Source organism: Calidris pugnax, unplaced genomic scaffold (genome assembly GCF_001431845.1).
Source record: "Calidris pugnax isolate Ruff unplaced genomic scaffold, ASM143184v1 scaffold156, whole genome shotgun sequence".
Classification (NCBI taxonomy): domain Eukaryota; kingdom Metazoa; phylum Chordata; class Aves; order Charadriiformes; family Scolopacidae; genus Calidris; species Calidris pugnax.
Window position 1 is genome coordinate 2288254 of NW_015090889.1, and position 18959 is coordinate 2307212.

An 18959-nucleotide genomic window follows, 5' to 3' on the forward strand; every position below is an offset into this window, starting at 1 on the left:
GAGAAGAAACTAGGCTCATCTTTTTTCAGTGGTGCCCAGTGACATGGCAAGAGGTAATGAGCACAAACTTGAACATAAGAAGTTCCACCTAAACATGAGGAGGAACTTCTTCACTCTGAGGGTGGCAGACCACTGGAATAGGCTGCCCAGAGAGGTAGTGGAGTCTCTGTCTCCAGAGCCATTCAAAACCCAACTGCACACGTTCCTGTGCAACCTGCTGTAAATGGACCTGCTCTGACAGGGGGGTTGATCTTCAGAGGTCCCTTCCAACTCCGCCTGCTCTGGCAGGGGGGTTGATCTTCAGAGGTCCCTTCCAACTCCATATCATTCTTTGATTCTGTGATTAAATATTATGCGTTTCAGTCAGTATGAAAGTGAAGTTCACTGATTTTAACCATCTACTACTGTAAAACTATGACTCTTTGTTTGCTTGTAGTTAGCCACTGCACCCAAGGTTTTTGCTATCAACTTTTAAATCAACTGCTGTCCCAGGTTCCTCTTCTGTAACCATGGTGAAGACTAGGGAGTGAAACCCCAGGGGGTGCAGTTCCACGGTGCTCTCCCAAACTACCAGAAGCTGTCCACACCTGTTTAGCTTCAGTGAAGCAACTCTGAAACATCTCCTTAAGCAGCAGTATCCTTTGTTCACCTTCCATCAACTGCTATCTCGCTTCCTAAGCCAACTTCTTTCCAGCTTCCTGTCCTCTACACTGCAGTTGCTCAAGTCCTGCACAGCTCTGCACAGGGACTCAGTCACCTCCCCACACACAGAGTGTATCCACACTCTTTTTCTTCGTGAGGTTTATCTCTCCCAGCAATGTTCAGCTTTTACGGCTTATCACTTTGGCAAGGCTCTGAAAGGTGTAATTTCTCCTGCTATTTGAATTTACTCATTATTTGCACCATACTGTGGGTCTGCTTCTGCTGTTCAGTTTAGCCAAGTATCTGAACACTGTTTCTGACAGCCGGGAAGTCACCAGTTACGGGTACAGAGGCAGCAAGCCTGAATCACAAAATCTTCTAGGTTGGAAGGGACCTTAAAGATCATCTTGTCCAACCATCAACCTAATTTTGACAAAAATAGACACCCACACAACAAACAAAAAGCAACACCATCACTAAACCATATCTCCCAGCACTACATCAACCCATCTTTTGAACACCTCCAGGGATGGTGCCTCAGCCACCTCCCTGGCAGCCCATTCCAATGTCTGATAACCCTTCTGGTGAAAATTTTTTTCTTAATATCCAGCCTGAACCTCCCCTGGTGCAACTTGAGGCCATTTCCTCTAGTCCTGTCACCTGTGACTTGGGAGAAGAGACCGACCCCCGCCTCTCTACAACCTCCTTTCAAGTAGTTGTAGAGAGCAATAAGGTCTCCCCTCAGCCTCTTCTTCTCCAGGCTGAACAACCCCAGCTCCCTCAGCCTCTCCTCATAAGACCTGTGCTCCAGACCCCTCACCATCTTTGCTGCTCTTCTCTAGACCCGCAACGAGGCGCCCGAGCGCGGGCTCTGCCCCCGGGCCGCTGCCGGCCTGTGCGGGCGCGGGGCTGCAGAAGCCTGTGGGTGCGGAGCGAGCGACACCGCCATTGCGCCGGCACGTTCAACGAAGAGGGGCGGGTGTGAGGCGCAGTGAGGGAGCACGCACCGGCGCGCGCGCGTCTGTCTTCTAACGCGAGCTCCACTTACAGCTCAACAATTCAACACCGAGAGACACATCTCCCCAGTCCTGTCCGACACCCCTCATCAGGGCCGCCAGAGAAAACCGCAGCTTGTGGCACCGCCGTTACCCGCGGCACGGCCCCGCGGGAAAGGCCCTTCCTCGTAACCCACCGTCACACCGCTCACGACAGCCGCACCCAGGCGCGCTCCCGCCCTACCGGTGCCCGCGCCGCTGGGCCGCAGGGGGCGCTCTCTGGCGGCCGTGGGCCCGCCCCTCCGCCCCTGACGCCGGCGCGGGGCCGTGTGGGCCGGGCGGGCCGCAGAGGCGGAAGCGGCGGCGGGAGCGCGGAGATGGCGGCGGCGGCGGCGGCGGGCATGGGGCAGCAGTGGGTGCTGGTGGAGATGGTGCAGGCCTTCTACGAGGTGCGGCCTGGGGCGCGGGCCAGAGGTGCTGTCGGTCCGCCGGGTGTGTGTGTGGGTGGGTGTGCCGAAGGGGTCCCGCCGCCGGGGCCGGGCGGAGCGGGGGGGCCCGGGCGCCCCGTGGGTGTCGCAGCGGGAGTGGCGGGCGGGGTGCGAGGGCGCCCCGTGCCTGAGCCGCGGGTCCCGGGCGCGGGGAGTGGGGAGGTGAAGCCGGGGCTGCCCCGCGGGGTGGCGGCTGTCAGGGCGGCGCTGGCCGTGCCCGCGGCTCGGTGCTCGGCCCTCGCCAAGTGCTGAGTAGGTGTGTGTGTGTGTGTGTGCTCCGTGTTCATGTAGTCAAAAAAAAAATAAAAAAAAAAGACGCACGCTCTTAATTTTTCTTTATTTAAGCACAAAGCGACAGTTGAGGTGCATGCCAGAACATTAAACCTTAGTAAGATTCACAGTGTTCTTTGAGCGTAAGGTTGTAATTTACAAGTGTAATTTACGAAGGAAGAACCAGCTTTTAAATGTTTATGCTTGAGTTCCCTCCTGGAGAGGGTCAACATGGCACGTTTGCATCCAGGCTTTGTTTCGTGGTACTAAAAAGGATGTCCTGATGATAGGTGGTGTTCCTGTATCAACAGTCTGTTTCCCTCCTTCCTTTGGCAAACGTTGGTTACTTTTTAAGAATTTATACTAGGGTTTGCAGTACAAATATAGAAGTGCTTAGCCACTGAAGTTGGTAGCACAGTGAGTTCTGGATAATTGTAGGCACTGAGAAGCACAAAGAAGTAGTTTGCGTGGACCTGTACTGCTGCTTTTATCATGTGTTCTTTAGATGTCACGTTGTACATACGTATTCTTAATGTTTGGTGAACTGAAAAGTACTCTGCAAATGCATCATTTGCAGTTTGGTATGCCATAAGACTCCTTACTGGGTTTAAAAATATACACTCAATTTTCTTTTAGTTTCTGGATGCCTGGTACATTCCAATTCCTTTGTTGGTAGGTCACATCCCATCAGAAAACTGAGGTGTGGGAGCTTTTCCCCAGAGTTAAGGAGGGAGTGCACTAGTGTGTGTGCACTTTGAGTCTTTTAAAAATAGTAGACATCCATGATGTAGACAGGAGCCTTTCTAAATGGCATAATTAAACCCATCCTTAAAACGAGGTGTCTAATGCTAATGCCATAACTCAGTTTCTACTTTAAACTAGCTTTGCTGTCAGAGGAAAATGGCTTTCCTCCCTCCAAGCACCCAAAGAGGCTAAATTTATATTGGATCAACTCTCTGTTCTAGTTTGCTCTATATATTCCTAAATATTGTGCCCACACAAGAGGGTAAATGATACAGGCAGAACTGCTTCTGGTAACTGTATTGGGTTGTACCTGCTCTAAGTGCCTGTGAAACTAACATAAGTGGACTGTGAGGACAAGATTAGGTTTCTCTGTAAATAGTAGTAGCTGTTGCTGCTGATGGGCTATCGCTTATAAGAATGTAGGGTTGAAATGCATGTATATAGATGATGCAGAACTTCAAGCTCTCAGGAGACTTCTGCTTGTTGTGGAATCTTTCTGCCTTCACAGGTGCTGGTGCACCCTGTAAAGCTTATCTGCCTTTACTCTCAGAATTCAGTTTATGTGCATGTGTGGAACTAAAAGCGTTTATCAATTTAGAGTGTGCCTTGTGCATTAACAAGATAATAATTCCATTCAAACTCGAGTTAACAACTACAAGTGGTAGTTGCAAATCCACTTTCATATAATTTTGATTTTTAGTGATTTAGAAATACATATCAGCTGATGATCAGCTTTGATTTTTTCTGAATGTAGTAATAGAGACAAAACTGTTGTATAGTATCACACTGATTAAAGTAGAATTGTGTGTCCACTTATTTTTGTGCTTTTATTTTCAGGCTCCTGCTTACCATCTCATTTTGGAAGGAATTCTAATTCTATGGATAATCAGACTTCTTTTCTCCAAGACTTACAAGCTTCAAGAGCGATCTGATCTAACACCTAAAGTATGGTGGAAAATTATTTTTCTTTAGAGAAACAGTTTATAGCTATTGATATATTTGGCTGTTGAACCACTGCTGCATCACAAATTGTGCTGTTTTTTCTCAGGATTTCAAAGGGTAAACTTACTGTGAGCTATGAAACTGCTTATTGTTTAAACGCTTCAGTTCGTGCTTTTAAAGTAGTACCATGTTTGAGAGTCTGAGAAATACAAAAGATCTGGTGTAACTGTGATTGCTGAGCTATGAAAAGCTGTCATTAGTTCTACTCAGTGGATGGATTTGTTTTAAAAACAGAAGCTATACTAAAAAAGCACCACTGAACAAAATGAACTAGAAGAGTGTACAGAGTAGGAAACTGATTGGTCTGTACATAACTGAGTAATAACTGAGAGTTTACAGTGTTAAGTGGGTTCCAGAAAACTTTGTAGTTTAGTGACAGTTTTCGTTGAGGTACCATCCCTGGAGGTGTTCAAAAGACGGGTTGATGTAGTGCTGGGAGGTATGGTCTAGTGATGGTGTTGCTTTTTGTTTGTTGTGAGGGTGTCTATTTTTGTCAAAGTCAGGTTGACGGTTGGACAAGATGATCTTTAAGGTCCCTTCCAACCTAGAAGATTCTGTGATTCTTTTGCATTATAGCTGTCTCAAAAAAAAATAATGCTGTAATTGTTTGTGAAGACTGGAATTTCTCCCTGACTTCTGGCTGGAGACTGTCAGGAACGAGTAGAGTTTGTTTTGGAAATGTCCCTGGACTAATTTGTCTGAGATGTGATTGGTAAATGGGCTTGCTGCATTATGTCAGAGGATGCCATTGGATGTATTGAAAGGATGATTAGATGCACTCTCTGAACATGAAGATAGTGAGATGAACAAGGATGCACTCATTTTTCTCAAAGATGAACTATTGCAATGTGACAACCAACCTGCATATGTGAGAGTTGATCTGAACAATCTGAAGTCCCGAATAACAAACAAGCTTAGTTTGCTAGAGCATCAGAGGTATAGTGTCCTTTATGAATGGGATGAAATGCTGGAATTTTTTCACGGTACTGAGGAAAGTTTGTGAGAGAGATCTATGGATATCTTACCTTGTCATTCCCATCTGTATCATGCACTTCCATACTTTTTTATTTTATCCACACTAAGGACACTGAGTGTGTGGGCTCACTGTAATGCATCAGTGAACAGGATGCTGTAAATGTGAGCCAATCTGCTGGCAGCGCCCTCTTTTGGGAAGTACTTACTATACAAACTTAGAGTATTCTAGGGAACACTTCAGCATGGATTTATTGGAGCAGGAATCAAAAAAGGCCAGTTCAGGTTTGTGCTTAGAAGGATTTGAGTTGATCCTAGGATTCTTAAAGTTTGCCGCCTTTGATAACAATACAGAGGAGGAGTGAACCCAAAGGGAAGTCCAGTGTAATGAAATGCTGAATGTTCACAATATCTAGGAAGACATGCTGCAGTTTTAAAGTAGTCCCTGATTGTCCATTCAGAAGCTGATAGTTCATTCAGTAGAATTTTCCTGCATCAGATGGCTTTGATCTCTGGTATTTTGGAGGATACCATTTTTCTTTTGTAAGTTTTATTCTCTCTCCAGTAGATGATGGGAGAAGGATCTTTGCTACTCTTGCACAGGTGGTGACCTGAAAAAGCTGAAACCTATCTTTTCCTCACAGATAAGGATTAAACACAAATATTTCTATGTGCATCTTGAATGTTATCATTTATGGACAGACCACTTTGCTGAAGCTGAGGTATTTGGGAAAGTGCGCAGACCAATCTGAAAAAGTGGTATGCAGGGAAGAAAATCGTTTTCTGTCTTCTTAACTGGGGGCAATGAGCAATTGGGAGATTGCACTTTTAGCTGGTCTGCTGCAGTTCATTGGAAGCACAGGTTTAGAAGGGAGTCAAAAGAGGGAAAAACATTTGGAAATGGCTCATGCTTACTAACAGTCCTACTTTCGCAGGATGACAGTAGTAGAATTCACTGGCAAGACAGCAGTAGCAGGCTTTCTGACGAACATAATCATGCAAATATGTTAAATGCTGTGATACCTCTGATGAGATTCGTACAAAATTTACTGGACTTGAGGGGTAGAAAGTAATGTGAGTATTAGAAAAATTCATAGCAATCAAGAATTGCATTATGTAGATCCCAAATACATTGATTCACAATTGCTAGGCACAGAAGAAAGAAATTTGCAGCGCTAAGAGCTGTACTACAGCAAAGGGTTTGACTTGAGACGTTAAAGACATCAACACCTCTAGCTTTTTGTTACCTGTGTCTTGATGGCAAAAAGAATAGTATGGGGAAATGCTCTTTGGTCTGATGGTTTGCTCAGGTTGGCTGAAAATGAAGGAGATTTAAGTTAGCCTTGTTCGCTTTACCATTGACCTCTGAAGATGGAAGCAATGTTTTCCATAGGAAGAACTGTATTTGAAAGGGAATGTCTTGTCTACAGATTGTTTATTTGTAAGTAAGCATAAATAAAACAGCGAAGTTTCTACAGCTGGACGTCTTAAGCAGGTGGATACATCAGGGGTGTAGAGTGATTCCATCTCTTTTTCTACAGTGTAGGTAGTTGCTGTGAAAAGAGCTCATTTGTTTTGTGTAGGGAAATAGCTCTGGGAAAAAAAAACAAACCCTGCACCTTAATCTTCACTAAAAATCCAGAGGTGGTTCACACTGTATTGTGGGTTAACCCCAGTAGGCAGCTAAGCACTGCTTTCTCCCCAACCCCTAGTGGGACAGGGAAAGAGGAAAGGAAGATTAATAGCAAGAAAATTTGTGTATGTAGATAAAATTGTTTCATAAGCAAAGGAGAATTGGAAGAAGAGAGAAACAAGACAAGTGATGTGAAGACAATTGCTTACCACCTCCTGTGGGTCGACCGATACCCAGCTAGTTCTCAAGCAAAACTTCGCTAAACCCTCTCTTTTCCCTTTTATTGCTGACCATGACGTTCTATGGTTTGATTTGGTTAGTTCAGGTCATCTGCCTGGTTGTGTCCCCTCCCAACCTCTTGTGCAGCCCCCTATCTATTCAATGGAGGGGGAGAGTGAGAAACAGAAGGTCTTGACACTGCAAACACTGTTCAGCAAGAGCTACAACATTGGTGTGTTGTCAGCATTGTTTTGGTCACAGATCTAAAACAGTGATATAGGAGCTGCTGTGAAGAAAATTAATGCCATGCCAGCCAGAACCATTCAGTCTGTTTTGTACAATATGGGATCCCACACAGCCAGTCTTCTGTGTGTGTGTTGAGCTGCATGTAGTAACATGCCAGCTGTTCAGCGAGGAGGCTGCTGATTTACTTTCTGGTTTCTTCTAGTTTGATTCATGCTGTGATGTCCAGTATTTACCACACCAGAAAGAAATATCAGGCTGCTCAGGTTCAGGTGGTGGAGATAGGACAGCTCAGGTGTTGGAGCTCAGGCTACTTTTATGTCACTAGCTCATGTAATGATGGAGTTTCTCTGTGAAGTACTGGGGATGCTGCCAGAGCAGAGCTGCCTCCACACAATAAATACTACTGATGAATACCACTATTGCACAGCCATCTTAATGTGGTCTGTCAGGACCAGTCTGTCCTGGGGAACCTGAGGTAGATGATAGATTGTGCAACCTATTGCATTTAGGAGTCATACTTCTAAAACAGTGAAGAAATCCACCCCGAAGGTGGCTTCTGGGTTTAGTCAGAAGTGTAGCAAGAGTACTACGAAATCCAGTGCAGGGATCAGCTTTCAACTGTCTGTCATCCTTTAATAACAGTGTTTGTAGGTATTTCTATTGGTTCTATTCCAAAACAATGAAATCTCCCAAATCATTAACTGAGAAGGTGGAGTACATCTCTTGTGACTATAAGTTCCTGATAGTTGCTGATTTTGGGAAGTACATTAAATCGGTAGCCAGACAGAATGCTAGACATATAGATTCTTGCTGTCTTTTTACCCAAAATAAAATCCACAGAAAAGCAGCAAAATACCACTGAGGACTGGTGTGGGCAGTAGGAGGTTGCATGGCATCGTTTAGGTACAAGCTCACTCTCCAGCCAGCAGTTGTGTGAAAGGAAGGTGCCCTCAAGATGTATGTGTCTTTCACTCTGCAGTGAATGATCCTGAGCTTTTCTCTCAAAATCTCTGAAGTCCTACTAGAAGCCATGTCTTACCATTTGTGGATTGGGGGAATAGTGGTTTTCTTTGGGTTTGGAATTTTCACTGTAGTAGTAGCATGGGAACAGTTCTACTGGAGTGTATTAGTCAGGAGGCTGGAAAATTTCTGAGACAAGTGACTGAGCATGGCTGAAAAATAATGTAGGCCACAAGAGCACTCTCTTGCAGGAACAGCATTCAGATTGATCAGATGTAGTCTATTCTAGGAAAGGTTTTGAGTCCTTTTGAGCCAAGAATCCCCATGTAGGTAGAGATTCTCTTAAGTACTAGCATAGTTTGAAAGCGAGAAATTTCTACCGAGCATGTCCGTTTTTTGTGCCAATTTATGCCATGCTAATACATGATTCTGTAAATACCATAAATTTTTTATTTGTGGACCAGCAAATAAAAAAATATTATTACTCTTTGGATATTGACACAGATGCATGTATGAAACTGTTTTGTACCACTAGACTAAGAACTGTCTTCAGGAACTTAATTACTACCTTTTCTTAAAACCCGGGACAAGAAGGCGACTTACTTAAATAATCTGGGTTGGATATGTTTGCATCCAAGTATTTCTCGTGACTGCGGTGTCTGGTGTTTAAAAATTAAAAGCCACAATCAACAAAATACAACCACCCAACCCGTTTTATTTATTAAGATAGGTATTTAAAATGTTTATATATGCACAAATGTATAAATAAGTGTGTATATTATAATTTATAAACATTTTGTATCTTATATTCTTGCATGTACTGTGTATTAGTCATAAAAATAAAAATATTTTTAGATTTATATTTATATTTTATTTAACATCTATGTTTATATAAACTAAAAAGAATTTTAAGAAGGGAAGAGCTGAGAGTTCCCTTACGGTGCAGCTTGAGAGAAATTGAAAGTTTTGAGTTCGTTGTTTTCATCAGGTGGATACTACCAGTGAGTGAACTGAGGAGAAGTAAGTGTATCAACTATCTACTGAGGATGTTACATTGTGTATTGAAATCTGGTTTGAAAATTAATATTTTTGTTCTTGATAGTGGTCTGAATTTTGGTGCCTGTTTAGGAGGCAGGAGATATAAGTGCTATTGTTAATGTGAGGTTACTGTATGAAAGCCTGCTTCTGCTCTGTCTTTTTAGTCCGAGGGAGATGGTCATGTTTACCCTGAAAAGCGCGCAGGGTAGGGCAGTGTACCGAGATATTTGGTGAATGGAAGGAGGAAGGAGTATGGACTGTGCCATCTGCAGTGTGGATGGCCATTTTAGATTAAGATTGGCACTCTTTTTAATCACCAATATCTCCAATCCTCCACCATAATAAAGGAACTTCTACCACAAAAGTTTTTTAGTAACTACGGCCTGTGCTAAGTACATGTGGAAATGGAAAACATAAGATATGAAGATGCATTTGTTTGTCATTTGTGTTCCTGTGTCCATCAAAAAGCAAAATGCCGTATAATGGATATGAAGAATGAATGTGAGCTAGAATTAGTGAAATTGTGTTGTTTTAAATGATATTTTATTTTTCATTAAGATAAAAATCAGGATGTTGCCACATTTAATCTGTGGCTTGTCATCTATGCCATTAGTTTGTGTGTTGTAAACATTTCAGAGGGAAGAATGGAAACTTTTTACAACTTAGTATGAACCCAGCATGTTCCATGATTCTATGGGGGGAGCAGAAGTACTAGTTAGGAATTGCTCATGAGCTTTGTGTTCACAGATCTCAAATGCAATTGTACTATGTTAATATCGTAGTTACACTGCCCTTCTATAAATGCTGTTTTTCTTTCTGCTATGTTCCATGGCAAAAAGATCTTAATTGAATTTGTATATCAGCTGTTATGCTGCTTGGTAATATTTTGTATCCTTAGTTCAAAAAATTAGACTTAAATGAAAAAGTCAAGTATGTGCTTGCACAGCTTTAATTCTGTACTCTTTGAAGAAAAGGTAAGTTATGTTGCCTGCTCTGCCTTTGAACTATGTTCTATAAAAGCTGTTCAAATGTTCATTGTGCTCAGGTCTTAAACAGAAGAAGCACCGTGGTTCCTGAGTCCTCCCCCCTTACATGCATTTGATGTCATCTAATGGTTTTCTTATTTATCCTTCTGTAACTGTACCAGTTCTCACCTGATTTGTTCTGCTTCCTAATTAAAACAAAAAACAGTAACCAAAACAAACAAACAAACAAAAACAAACCTGGACCCTGCGCTCTTAAATGAACACAAACCTGTTGAAGCAAGCCACACTGTACATCAGGGGTTTGGGACCTTTTGACGCCAACTGTTGTAGGATCAGAGTGAATACTGCGTGAGCATACATCCTGCTTTCTGGTTTTTCAGAAGCCTTTCTGAACTCTTGTGAAAAGGTGTGAGAGATGACTGGGCAACTGTAACTCAGGATATGGTTTCCCAGTAGCATCAGCCAATCTAGGTTGGGAACTACTTTGTTGTAGGATCTAGTTTAGCTGTATAGCCATCCTGCTTTGACTGAGTTAGTTTTCATCTGGATCATTTTTCTGGACAAGGTTTAGTCTGGTTTTGTAATGGCCTATGCCAGCACAAGGAACAGGAATGTATTTGTGGCTGGAAGAGGACTGCGGTAAGCAGCTGCTGGCTGAAGTGTGCTGTGGATCAGCACGCTTAAATTATATATTTGATTTTATTTTTTTTTAAATAACAGGACAGTATAAAGATACATACTAGTAGCTGTCCTGAGTCAGGGATGGAATTGCCACTCTCTGTATTAGATCAATGTGATTTAGCATACAGGGTCAGGGTGGTTAAAGAAACTAAGCACTTTAACTTAAGTGTAGCCACTTTGAAATATTGGATACATTTAATTCTGTTGAACATGTTAATAGTATTTTATTTCCTTTAAAATGTATACACCATAGGTTAAATTTCAGTGTGAAATCTAAAATGAGAAAGTTAAAAGGCCTTTGAAGTACATCTGCAATGTACTGCAAACACAAGCAAATATACTCACATTAAAATTATCTTTTCCAAAATACAGAGCTATTGAAGTTTCCATTTCTGTTTTGAAATAGACATTTGTGGAGCTTCTGGAATGTTAATTAATACTCTGGAAATACCTAGAAACAAAGTTATTCATTAGTTTAGTAAAAGGGAAGTGATGAAAATGCAGGAGACGAGTTGTATCGTTGCATGTAGTTTCCTTTGATTTTTTTTCATACCCTAATTTGTGTTGGTACTTTGAAAGCTTTGAAAAGTTTATTTGGAAAAAAATAAAACCAGAAAAGATATTGCTGTGATGTTTTCAAAAAACAATTGCAGAATTTATATTTTGGTATTGAATTAAGTAGCCTAAAATATTCTGCTTTTTGAAATGGTAGAGAAATATAAACCCATTGTAGTTGTACCATTCAAAGTTAGTGTGTTAATAAATATGTTAGCAGGTGCGTCTTGCTGTACTAGTAGATAATCCCCTGGGAAAATTCTGCTCTCATGGTGTGAAATATGATTTTGGTGATTTGGCTGGGTGGTTGCTCATTTATGTGGAACTAGTTTAACTGTTATGCTGGTCCAGTGTATGTCCTTTGGAAGATTATCAAACTGAGGTTTTCCAAATAGTTTAAAGCACTTTAAAATGTGTTTGCATTCAGTATTCCTCCATGGTCAGACACATGGCTTAGTAGTTGTTACCATTTCTTGAGCATTTGGAAGTTTTTCTCCATTGTGTCCTGCTCACGTATGTGTTACTTTGCTAAGTGTTTTAATGTCACAGATATTTAAACAGCACATTGAAGAATTGCGAAAGTGATGCAATTTAGATTCAATAATTATGTAATTTGTATTCAATTACTTAAACTGTAGAGAAGGATTTTCATAATTAATAGATTGAATGAAACAGTATTGATTAAAATTTGGCAGAGATGCCAAGTTAGTATCTTTTCTCTTAATTATAATATCATGAGATCTTTAATGCACAGACACAACTGATCTATCTTTCTTTACATCTCTTTCCCTTTGAAGAATTCAGAGCCCCTCAGTTGAAAATACTGAGGTAATATGAGTTCAAAGTGTCTCAGAAAGGTGACACATATTAACATATATAATTTATCCTACAACTATTACCAAGTGTTTATTAGCACGTAATGCATTTTCTAATGAAAGTCCTTTTTGAGCAGTATTTCTTTTCTCCTGTTCAGGAAAAAGAAGAATTGATTGAAGAGTGGCAGCCAGAGCCTCTTGTACCTCCTGTACCAGAAGATCATCCAGCTCTCAACTACAACATTGTTTCAGGGTAAATGTAGCCAAAATACATTCTGTTTTTTATTTCAATTGAAATATTTTATGTCTGTATTTTTAAGCTTATTTCTTACTAAACATTTCCATATCCTTAAAACTGTTCATAAATTAATTGCATTGGTCTTGGGTTTGCAACGTTATCAAGGCATTGATATTGATATAAATTAATAATCATTTATATCAATCATCATCATTAACATTATTAAGAAAACCTTTCTTACTTTAAATGTTGTAATTATTTTTTTAAAATATTGGGGGATGGAAGGACACACTTTCTCTTTGCCTTTGCTGTAAGTCTGTGTTTAAGTAAAGTAAGTAGTAAGTTTCATTATTTTCTGAATGTGTAAACTTAGACCTCCAAAAATGGTTACCACCTGTGTGTAGAGACTAGGGGGAAACTGTGTCATCACAAGTCACTTCAGAAGAAACTGATTTTGTGGCTAGCCACTTGGCGCTTCATGAAAGGTTGTTCTTCTTGGGACAACCAGAACTGGAGATGCTTGATGGTGAAGTTGTTTTCTGAGGAAATTATGGCTCAGCATTACTTTCTTGCATATTACAAGGCTTTTAAAATATGTGCTGACTTAGGCAAGAGACACGGTACTTAAGAAATTGCTTTGAAGTTTCTTTCACAAATTGCAGATTTGTTTAGGTCACTTATTTCTACAATATAAGCATTTTTAATAGCCTTCTAGTGACAGTAATAATTTAAACTAATTTAGTGATAGAGCACAATTATTTGCTGTGATAGAAAGGTCCATTTTGATGGTTCTGCCACCACGGGAATGTCTGCCTTGGAAAAGGGATGCCTGTTTTAATCAACTATGACGTGAACAATCCTTATGTTATTGTTCAGAATTTTGAAACAAGCAGTACTCTGGAGTTAAAGGAAGTGTTGGATGTTTAAAAAAATCTAAACAAATACATTGTTTAGATTCATTCAGAAAATGTTTAAATTATTTAGAACTTACCAGTGTTTACAGCTAGGGAATGTATTGTGATAGAATGTTTAAGTGTTGTGGCTGTTAAACTTGAGAGTGGATATGGAGAAAACTTGGCATTTGTTTTGTAAGATTTAAACTGTCCAGTAAATACCTTCCCGTAAGTGGCTTGACAGCCATAAGATTGTAACTTGGTATATAAACTTAATACACATTTCATAATTAATACAGAAATGAAAGTGTCTGCATGCTAATTCCAGCTCAAGAACATTTCTACCTATTTTAATTAGTATTTTAGGAGATGCCTATTGACGCTAATGAGGTAGTCTTTCAGTGATTTTCATGTGTTAATGTCTACTGTGAATGATGCTTCACATAAATCTTCATTATCTTACTATGCAGTGGTTTAATATTGCATATTTGCAGTAATGTGTGGATAGGGTTTATATAGGCTCATAACCACTTAGGAAGTATTAAATATTTTGGTAATATTTTTGACCCATTGCATGGGGGAGGAAGACTTCATTCTCCCTCAAATATGCAAGGCAGTTTCTACCTTATGTAGAATCTTTCAGCTGAAGACTTGCATAACCCCAGTAATGTTGCCAAATGATAAGCAAAGCCAATAATGCAGAGATAGCTCCAAACAAAAAAAGTGACCAATCTTGAATCAATGGTGAAGAAGATGGCTCATGACATGATGGCTCAGTTACAGTCCAGAAATTAGTTACTTCTTGTGGTAGCCTTTCTGTGCACTAATCTCTGCAACGTAGCTTAGTTGTACGAGATGTCATTTAGAAACTGTAAAACTATTTCCTAAAACAGTATGTCTGCAGAATTCTCATGCTGATTGTCATTTTGCTCTAAAATAAAAAAGGCACTAATGATCTGGCTTTTAACTTTATTATCTTCTGTGACTGATTTTTCAATACATGCAACATTTAAAAAGTGAGTCCAAGTACAGATGGAGTGCTTTCAGTCCTTAAAAGACATAGTTTCTAAAGGACTTGTAAGTTCTTTGAATATACCTTGAAATTATGTCTTTATTTACGATTTCAGCTGGATCACTAAGTATTTCATAACCGTTGTCCCTGATGATGGTACCTAATGGGCTGTGTTACACTAGTGGAAAAGAAATGCATGAAACTATAAAGAAATCAAGAGTTTCACTGTTTTCTTTTTGCAAAGACATTGTTTTTGAAGTTGCAAGGAAGGTTTTATGATAGTGTTACATGTTTCAGATGTAATTATTGACTGGAATAGTCTTTTCCGTGACTGTTTTCGGACTAACCAGGAGTGTTCCTTTAGAAGGTTGGGTAGGATTTTGATAGCAAGGTGTGGCCATGTTTTCATGAGGGCTACAGGTTTGTTAGGGGCAAGTTGTTGGTGGACATTAATGTATTTTCTAGCTTTGAGAGGTGGAGCGGTGGACAAATTATTTAAATTTACCAGGTTTAATATATGCTGGGAATAAACTGAACTGAGTGTTAGTGGCAAAAGTATAGATATAGGTTTGCTCTTGTGAGTGTCTGCAAACCTAAGTAGTTGTTTCGCCTAATAGGACTTCCAACATTTGGCGCTGCTTGTTAATGAGTAAGAGAGTGGAACAGATCCAGATGTATTTTTAATGGCAGTCAGTTCCCCAGGACAGTTTGCTGTGCATTTGTGTAATGCTGCTACTGTGCAGAAGATGCACTGCAGTAATGCAGGACTGCTCCTTTGTGAGTTCTGGTTCCGCTTGTGTCACTCTAATGTCATGGAGTAAGAGTGATGCAGATGCATCAGTCTTTAACACAGTAAATTGTGTTACTGTTTTGTAAGCTTTACGATTGCTTGGTTGAAGCAACATGTGCTTAATTTCTAAAGTGAACAGATACAAAACAAGATGGAGTTTTTGTAAATCAAATTCAGGCAGACCAGTATTTTTATTAACTTGCAGTGAATGGCTTGGACTTAAAGTTTATTTGCTTTGCACACCAATTGTACCCATTGAAATACTGTCAGCAAACAGATTTGAAGTAGCTGTGCTCAGGCATTTGACGTTTGAGCAGTCCTGTTCAATTTTAATCGTGAAAATTGCTCAGCTCTCATTTCCACATAGGAAAAGCTTGTTGAAACTATTGTGATTCAGGAATAGGATCTCAACTGTAACATTTGACAACACATACAGAAATGGGCAGACATAAAGTTTTGTATTTGGCTTAGCTTTGGGACTTCTTAACACTTGAAGTGATTAATTGAAACTTTTGATTTTGTAGTATTGAAGTGTGTAATAGCCAAAACAGGATTGCTTTCAGGAAACAGCACACAGATGTTATACTTGCACTTAAAGGCTAATAGCTGTTTTTATCTTCAATTTTTTTAGTAACTTTATCTAAACAATAGGTTTTTTAGGGCAGAAAATTTCTCTGCCCTTTGCTTCATATATATATATATTGTGTTCTTGAGCACATGTTAATATCGGGTATTGTCACATTTTCTTTGTTTCCTGATTACATGAGTTATTCAAATGCTTGCAGATTAAACAGGATTGGAAACTTGAGATGACAGGTAATACAAGATTCAGTACAAGATAGGTATGGTGGGTTTACTTTATGACAAAAACATTGGTTTTAAAATAATTTTTACCATGGAAGTAAGTAAATGAAATTTCCTTTTTATTTGTAGTATTCCTTCTTTCAAATAGATCTCACTTTGCTCTTAAAGGAGAGGCTTTATTTACCTCTTCAGGAGTTAGTTCTTTAGTTAAACTAAATATTTCAGAAAAGTGTTTACAGTTTCTTAATTAAACTACAGGAATACAGTTTTTGCTGAGTATGGTCGTATATTTGTGATTTGACACAAATACTTATTGTCAGCTGCAAAGGCAAAAGCAGAAAGAGGGAATCTTGAAAAAGCTGTGTGCCTTTTACTGTTGAAAAACAAAACTCCTGTACTGTTTTGATTGTTTGTGAAAATGGCTATTGTTCATTCATAATAATAGGTCTGTAATTTTTTTTTATTCAGTCCTCCCACCCATATAATCACTGTTAATGGCAAGGAATGTATAAACTTTGCATCGTTTAACTTTCTTGGACTTTTGGATAATGAAAAGGTTAAGGTGAGTTCTTCCTATTGCTGTGTTTGTGTGATTATTCCTCTTTTACTTTGTTTTCTTGGAATTAGAAATTACTTCAGAAAGCACAAACTTTGTCAAGGAAGTATACTTCTAAAGCAGCAAGGAAGATTATAAACCTTGCAATTTTGTACTATTTGTTTCTTTTTACTAAGTTACTTTCTGGTGTAAGTAATGGTGTATGTACTGCTTATTAGCTAATTATTAAGTCAGATTAGTGTCTAATGTATCCTAAATCATTAGGATACAATAAGTGATACTTAAGCGCTTGTCTAAAATAGTTTTGGTGTGAAATTATTTCATAGAATTTAGTACGTTATTATACTTTCTGTAAAGCAGGTCAAGTTATGTGATGCAAGAGCTGGCATGTATGCATTGGTATGAAATAGTCAATGTAAAGTATATAGAATAGAGTCAGAGATATAGTGTAGAATAAATATTTTGTGTAATTCTTTTCTGTTAAAGAGTGCAGCCCAGGCATCTCTGAAGAAATACGGTGTTGGTACTTGTGGACCTAGAGGATTCTATGGTACTTTTGGTGAGTAACTTTTTTTTCTGTGTTTAAGGTGTTCAGACTTGTTTGGTAAGTCAGCCAAAATATTGCTATATATAAGCAGCAAATTATTTCTATTGTTGTGAAGAACAGTTACCCTCTAACACACTTTTTACTGTAATTGTTAACAATTGGTAGAGTTTATTGTTCATAGCCTTGTAATTAATTTTATTTATTTTCTTACTCTTTCTAATGGTGGTGTTGGAGGAGAGTTGCAAAGTTAGATATAATCTGCTTTAGTCCTGGTCACCATAGTAGAAAGTGAAAATAAACGTATTAGAATTTAATCATGCACGGTGAATTTAAGTGTAAATTAATAATAAGTTTCTAAGTAGAACACAAGAGGGCAGTCTCATTTCTGTGATAAAGGTTATTAGTTAAGTTTATTTAATGTGTAGTCAGAATGAAATTTTCCTTTACTGATAACTAATGTTGTAATTATGAGATTTTGTAACGCAAACGGGTGGGTTTTTTCATTCTTCTTAAGAAATGGTAAGTTGTTAAATATCAGCCTCTGGATGTGGTTCTTTACAGGCATTGGTATTTTGAAATGCTGCATGGAAGCCAAAGATTAATACATGAATAGCTGCACAGTTGCAGGCTAAAACCATCAACTCATTGTCTTGTGAGCTTTCTGGTCTCTTCCCAGAGATAAAGGAATTCACAGCATGTTTGTACTCAAATGACTTCATAGAGTTAGCTTCTTATATCCTTGACTTAAATTCAAGACTAACTTGAACTTTTCTTAGTTAATCAAACTAGTCCTTTAAGTGATCAGCCAGGTGCTGTACCTATTTTGATAGGTTCAGAACAAAGTTGAGTCTTCGATATTAATCTTGGATTGTTTGTTACTCTAGAATTGTAATTCATTTCTAAAGAAGGTGTTGGTAGCCCATAGATTAGTAGAGAGTTTTTAGAAAGCTAAATGCCCTCACGGATCACAGTTCAGCCGTGAATTCAGTTTGAATTCATACAGTCTTGTTTTTAATTTTTTGGTTGTGTTTTTGTTTTTTGTTTTTTCCCCAAAATACTGAAAAGCCCAGAGAAACTTGTGGACTAATGCCTCCTGCCTTTTGAGTCCAGGCTGATTTTAAGTTTTGTGGAATCTTTCACTTTGCTTCTTTCTAGTAATTATTTGGAACAGACAAGCTAAAAGTGGGTTTTCTTTGGTAAGTGCGAGATTCTTTGGGTTGAATATTGCAGGATTATGAATGTCTGATAAGAAACACTTCTTAACGTCAGTCATGTTGTATGCCTCAAACTTTTCACACATTGTTTCATGTGCTGTGACTTTGGTAAATGACTCATGTAGTTTTCTCGTACTAAACTATATAAGATTTAATTCATGATTGTCAGTTCTGTCACCCAGCTGACTGGAGGTTAGCAAACGTGACATCCATCTACAAAAAGGGCCAGAAGGAGGATCTGGTGAACTGCAGGCCTGTCAGTCTGACCTCAGTGCTAGGGAAGGTTATGGAGCAGACCATCTTGTGTGGCATCACATGGCACATACAGGACAACTAGGCAATCAGGCCCAGTCAACATGGGTTTATGAAAGGCAGGTCCTGCTTAACAAACCCGATCACCTTCAAGGTGACCCCCTTGGTGGATGAGGGAAAGGCTGTGGATGTTTTCTACTTGGAGTTTAGTAAAGCCTTTGACACCGTTTCCCACAACATTCTCCTGAAGAAACTGGCTGCTTATGGCTTGGATGGGTGTATTCTTCACCGGCTGAAAAATGGGCTGGATAACGAGCCCCAAAGAGGTGTGGAGAATGGAGTTAATCCCAGTTGGCAGCCCATCACAAGTGTTCCCTGGGGTTCGGTATTGGGACCAGTTCTGTATA

At 39.6% G+C, this 18959-nt stretch overlaps 1 protein-coding gene across 2 annotated transcripts in view; it reads left to right on the forward strand.

Moving 5' to 3' along the window:
* Positions 1 to 1963: 1963 nt before the first annotated feature.
* Positions 1964 to 18959, forward strand: part of SPTLC1 (serine palmitoyltransferase, long chain base subunit 1) — a 39383-nt gene continuing 22387 nt past the window's right edge. For both annotated transcript variants that reach the window (XR_001412643.1, XM_014947650.1), the window contains exons 1-5: positions 1964 to 2086; positions 3977 to 4084; positions 12405 to 12499; positions 16452 to 16545; positions 17026 to 17098. Coding sequence is in view for 1 of the 2 variants with exons in the window: in XM_014947650.1 (XP_014803136.1) it covers positions 2015 to 2086; positions 3977 to 4084; positions 12405 to 12499; positions 16452 to 16545; positions 17026 to 17098 (442 nt within the window). In the remaining variant the exon portion in view is untranslated. The remainder of the gene's footprint in view (positions 2087 to 3976; positions 4085 to 12404; positions 12500 to 16451; positions 16546 to 17025; positions 17099 to 18959) is intronic.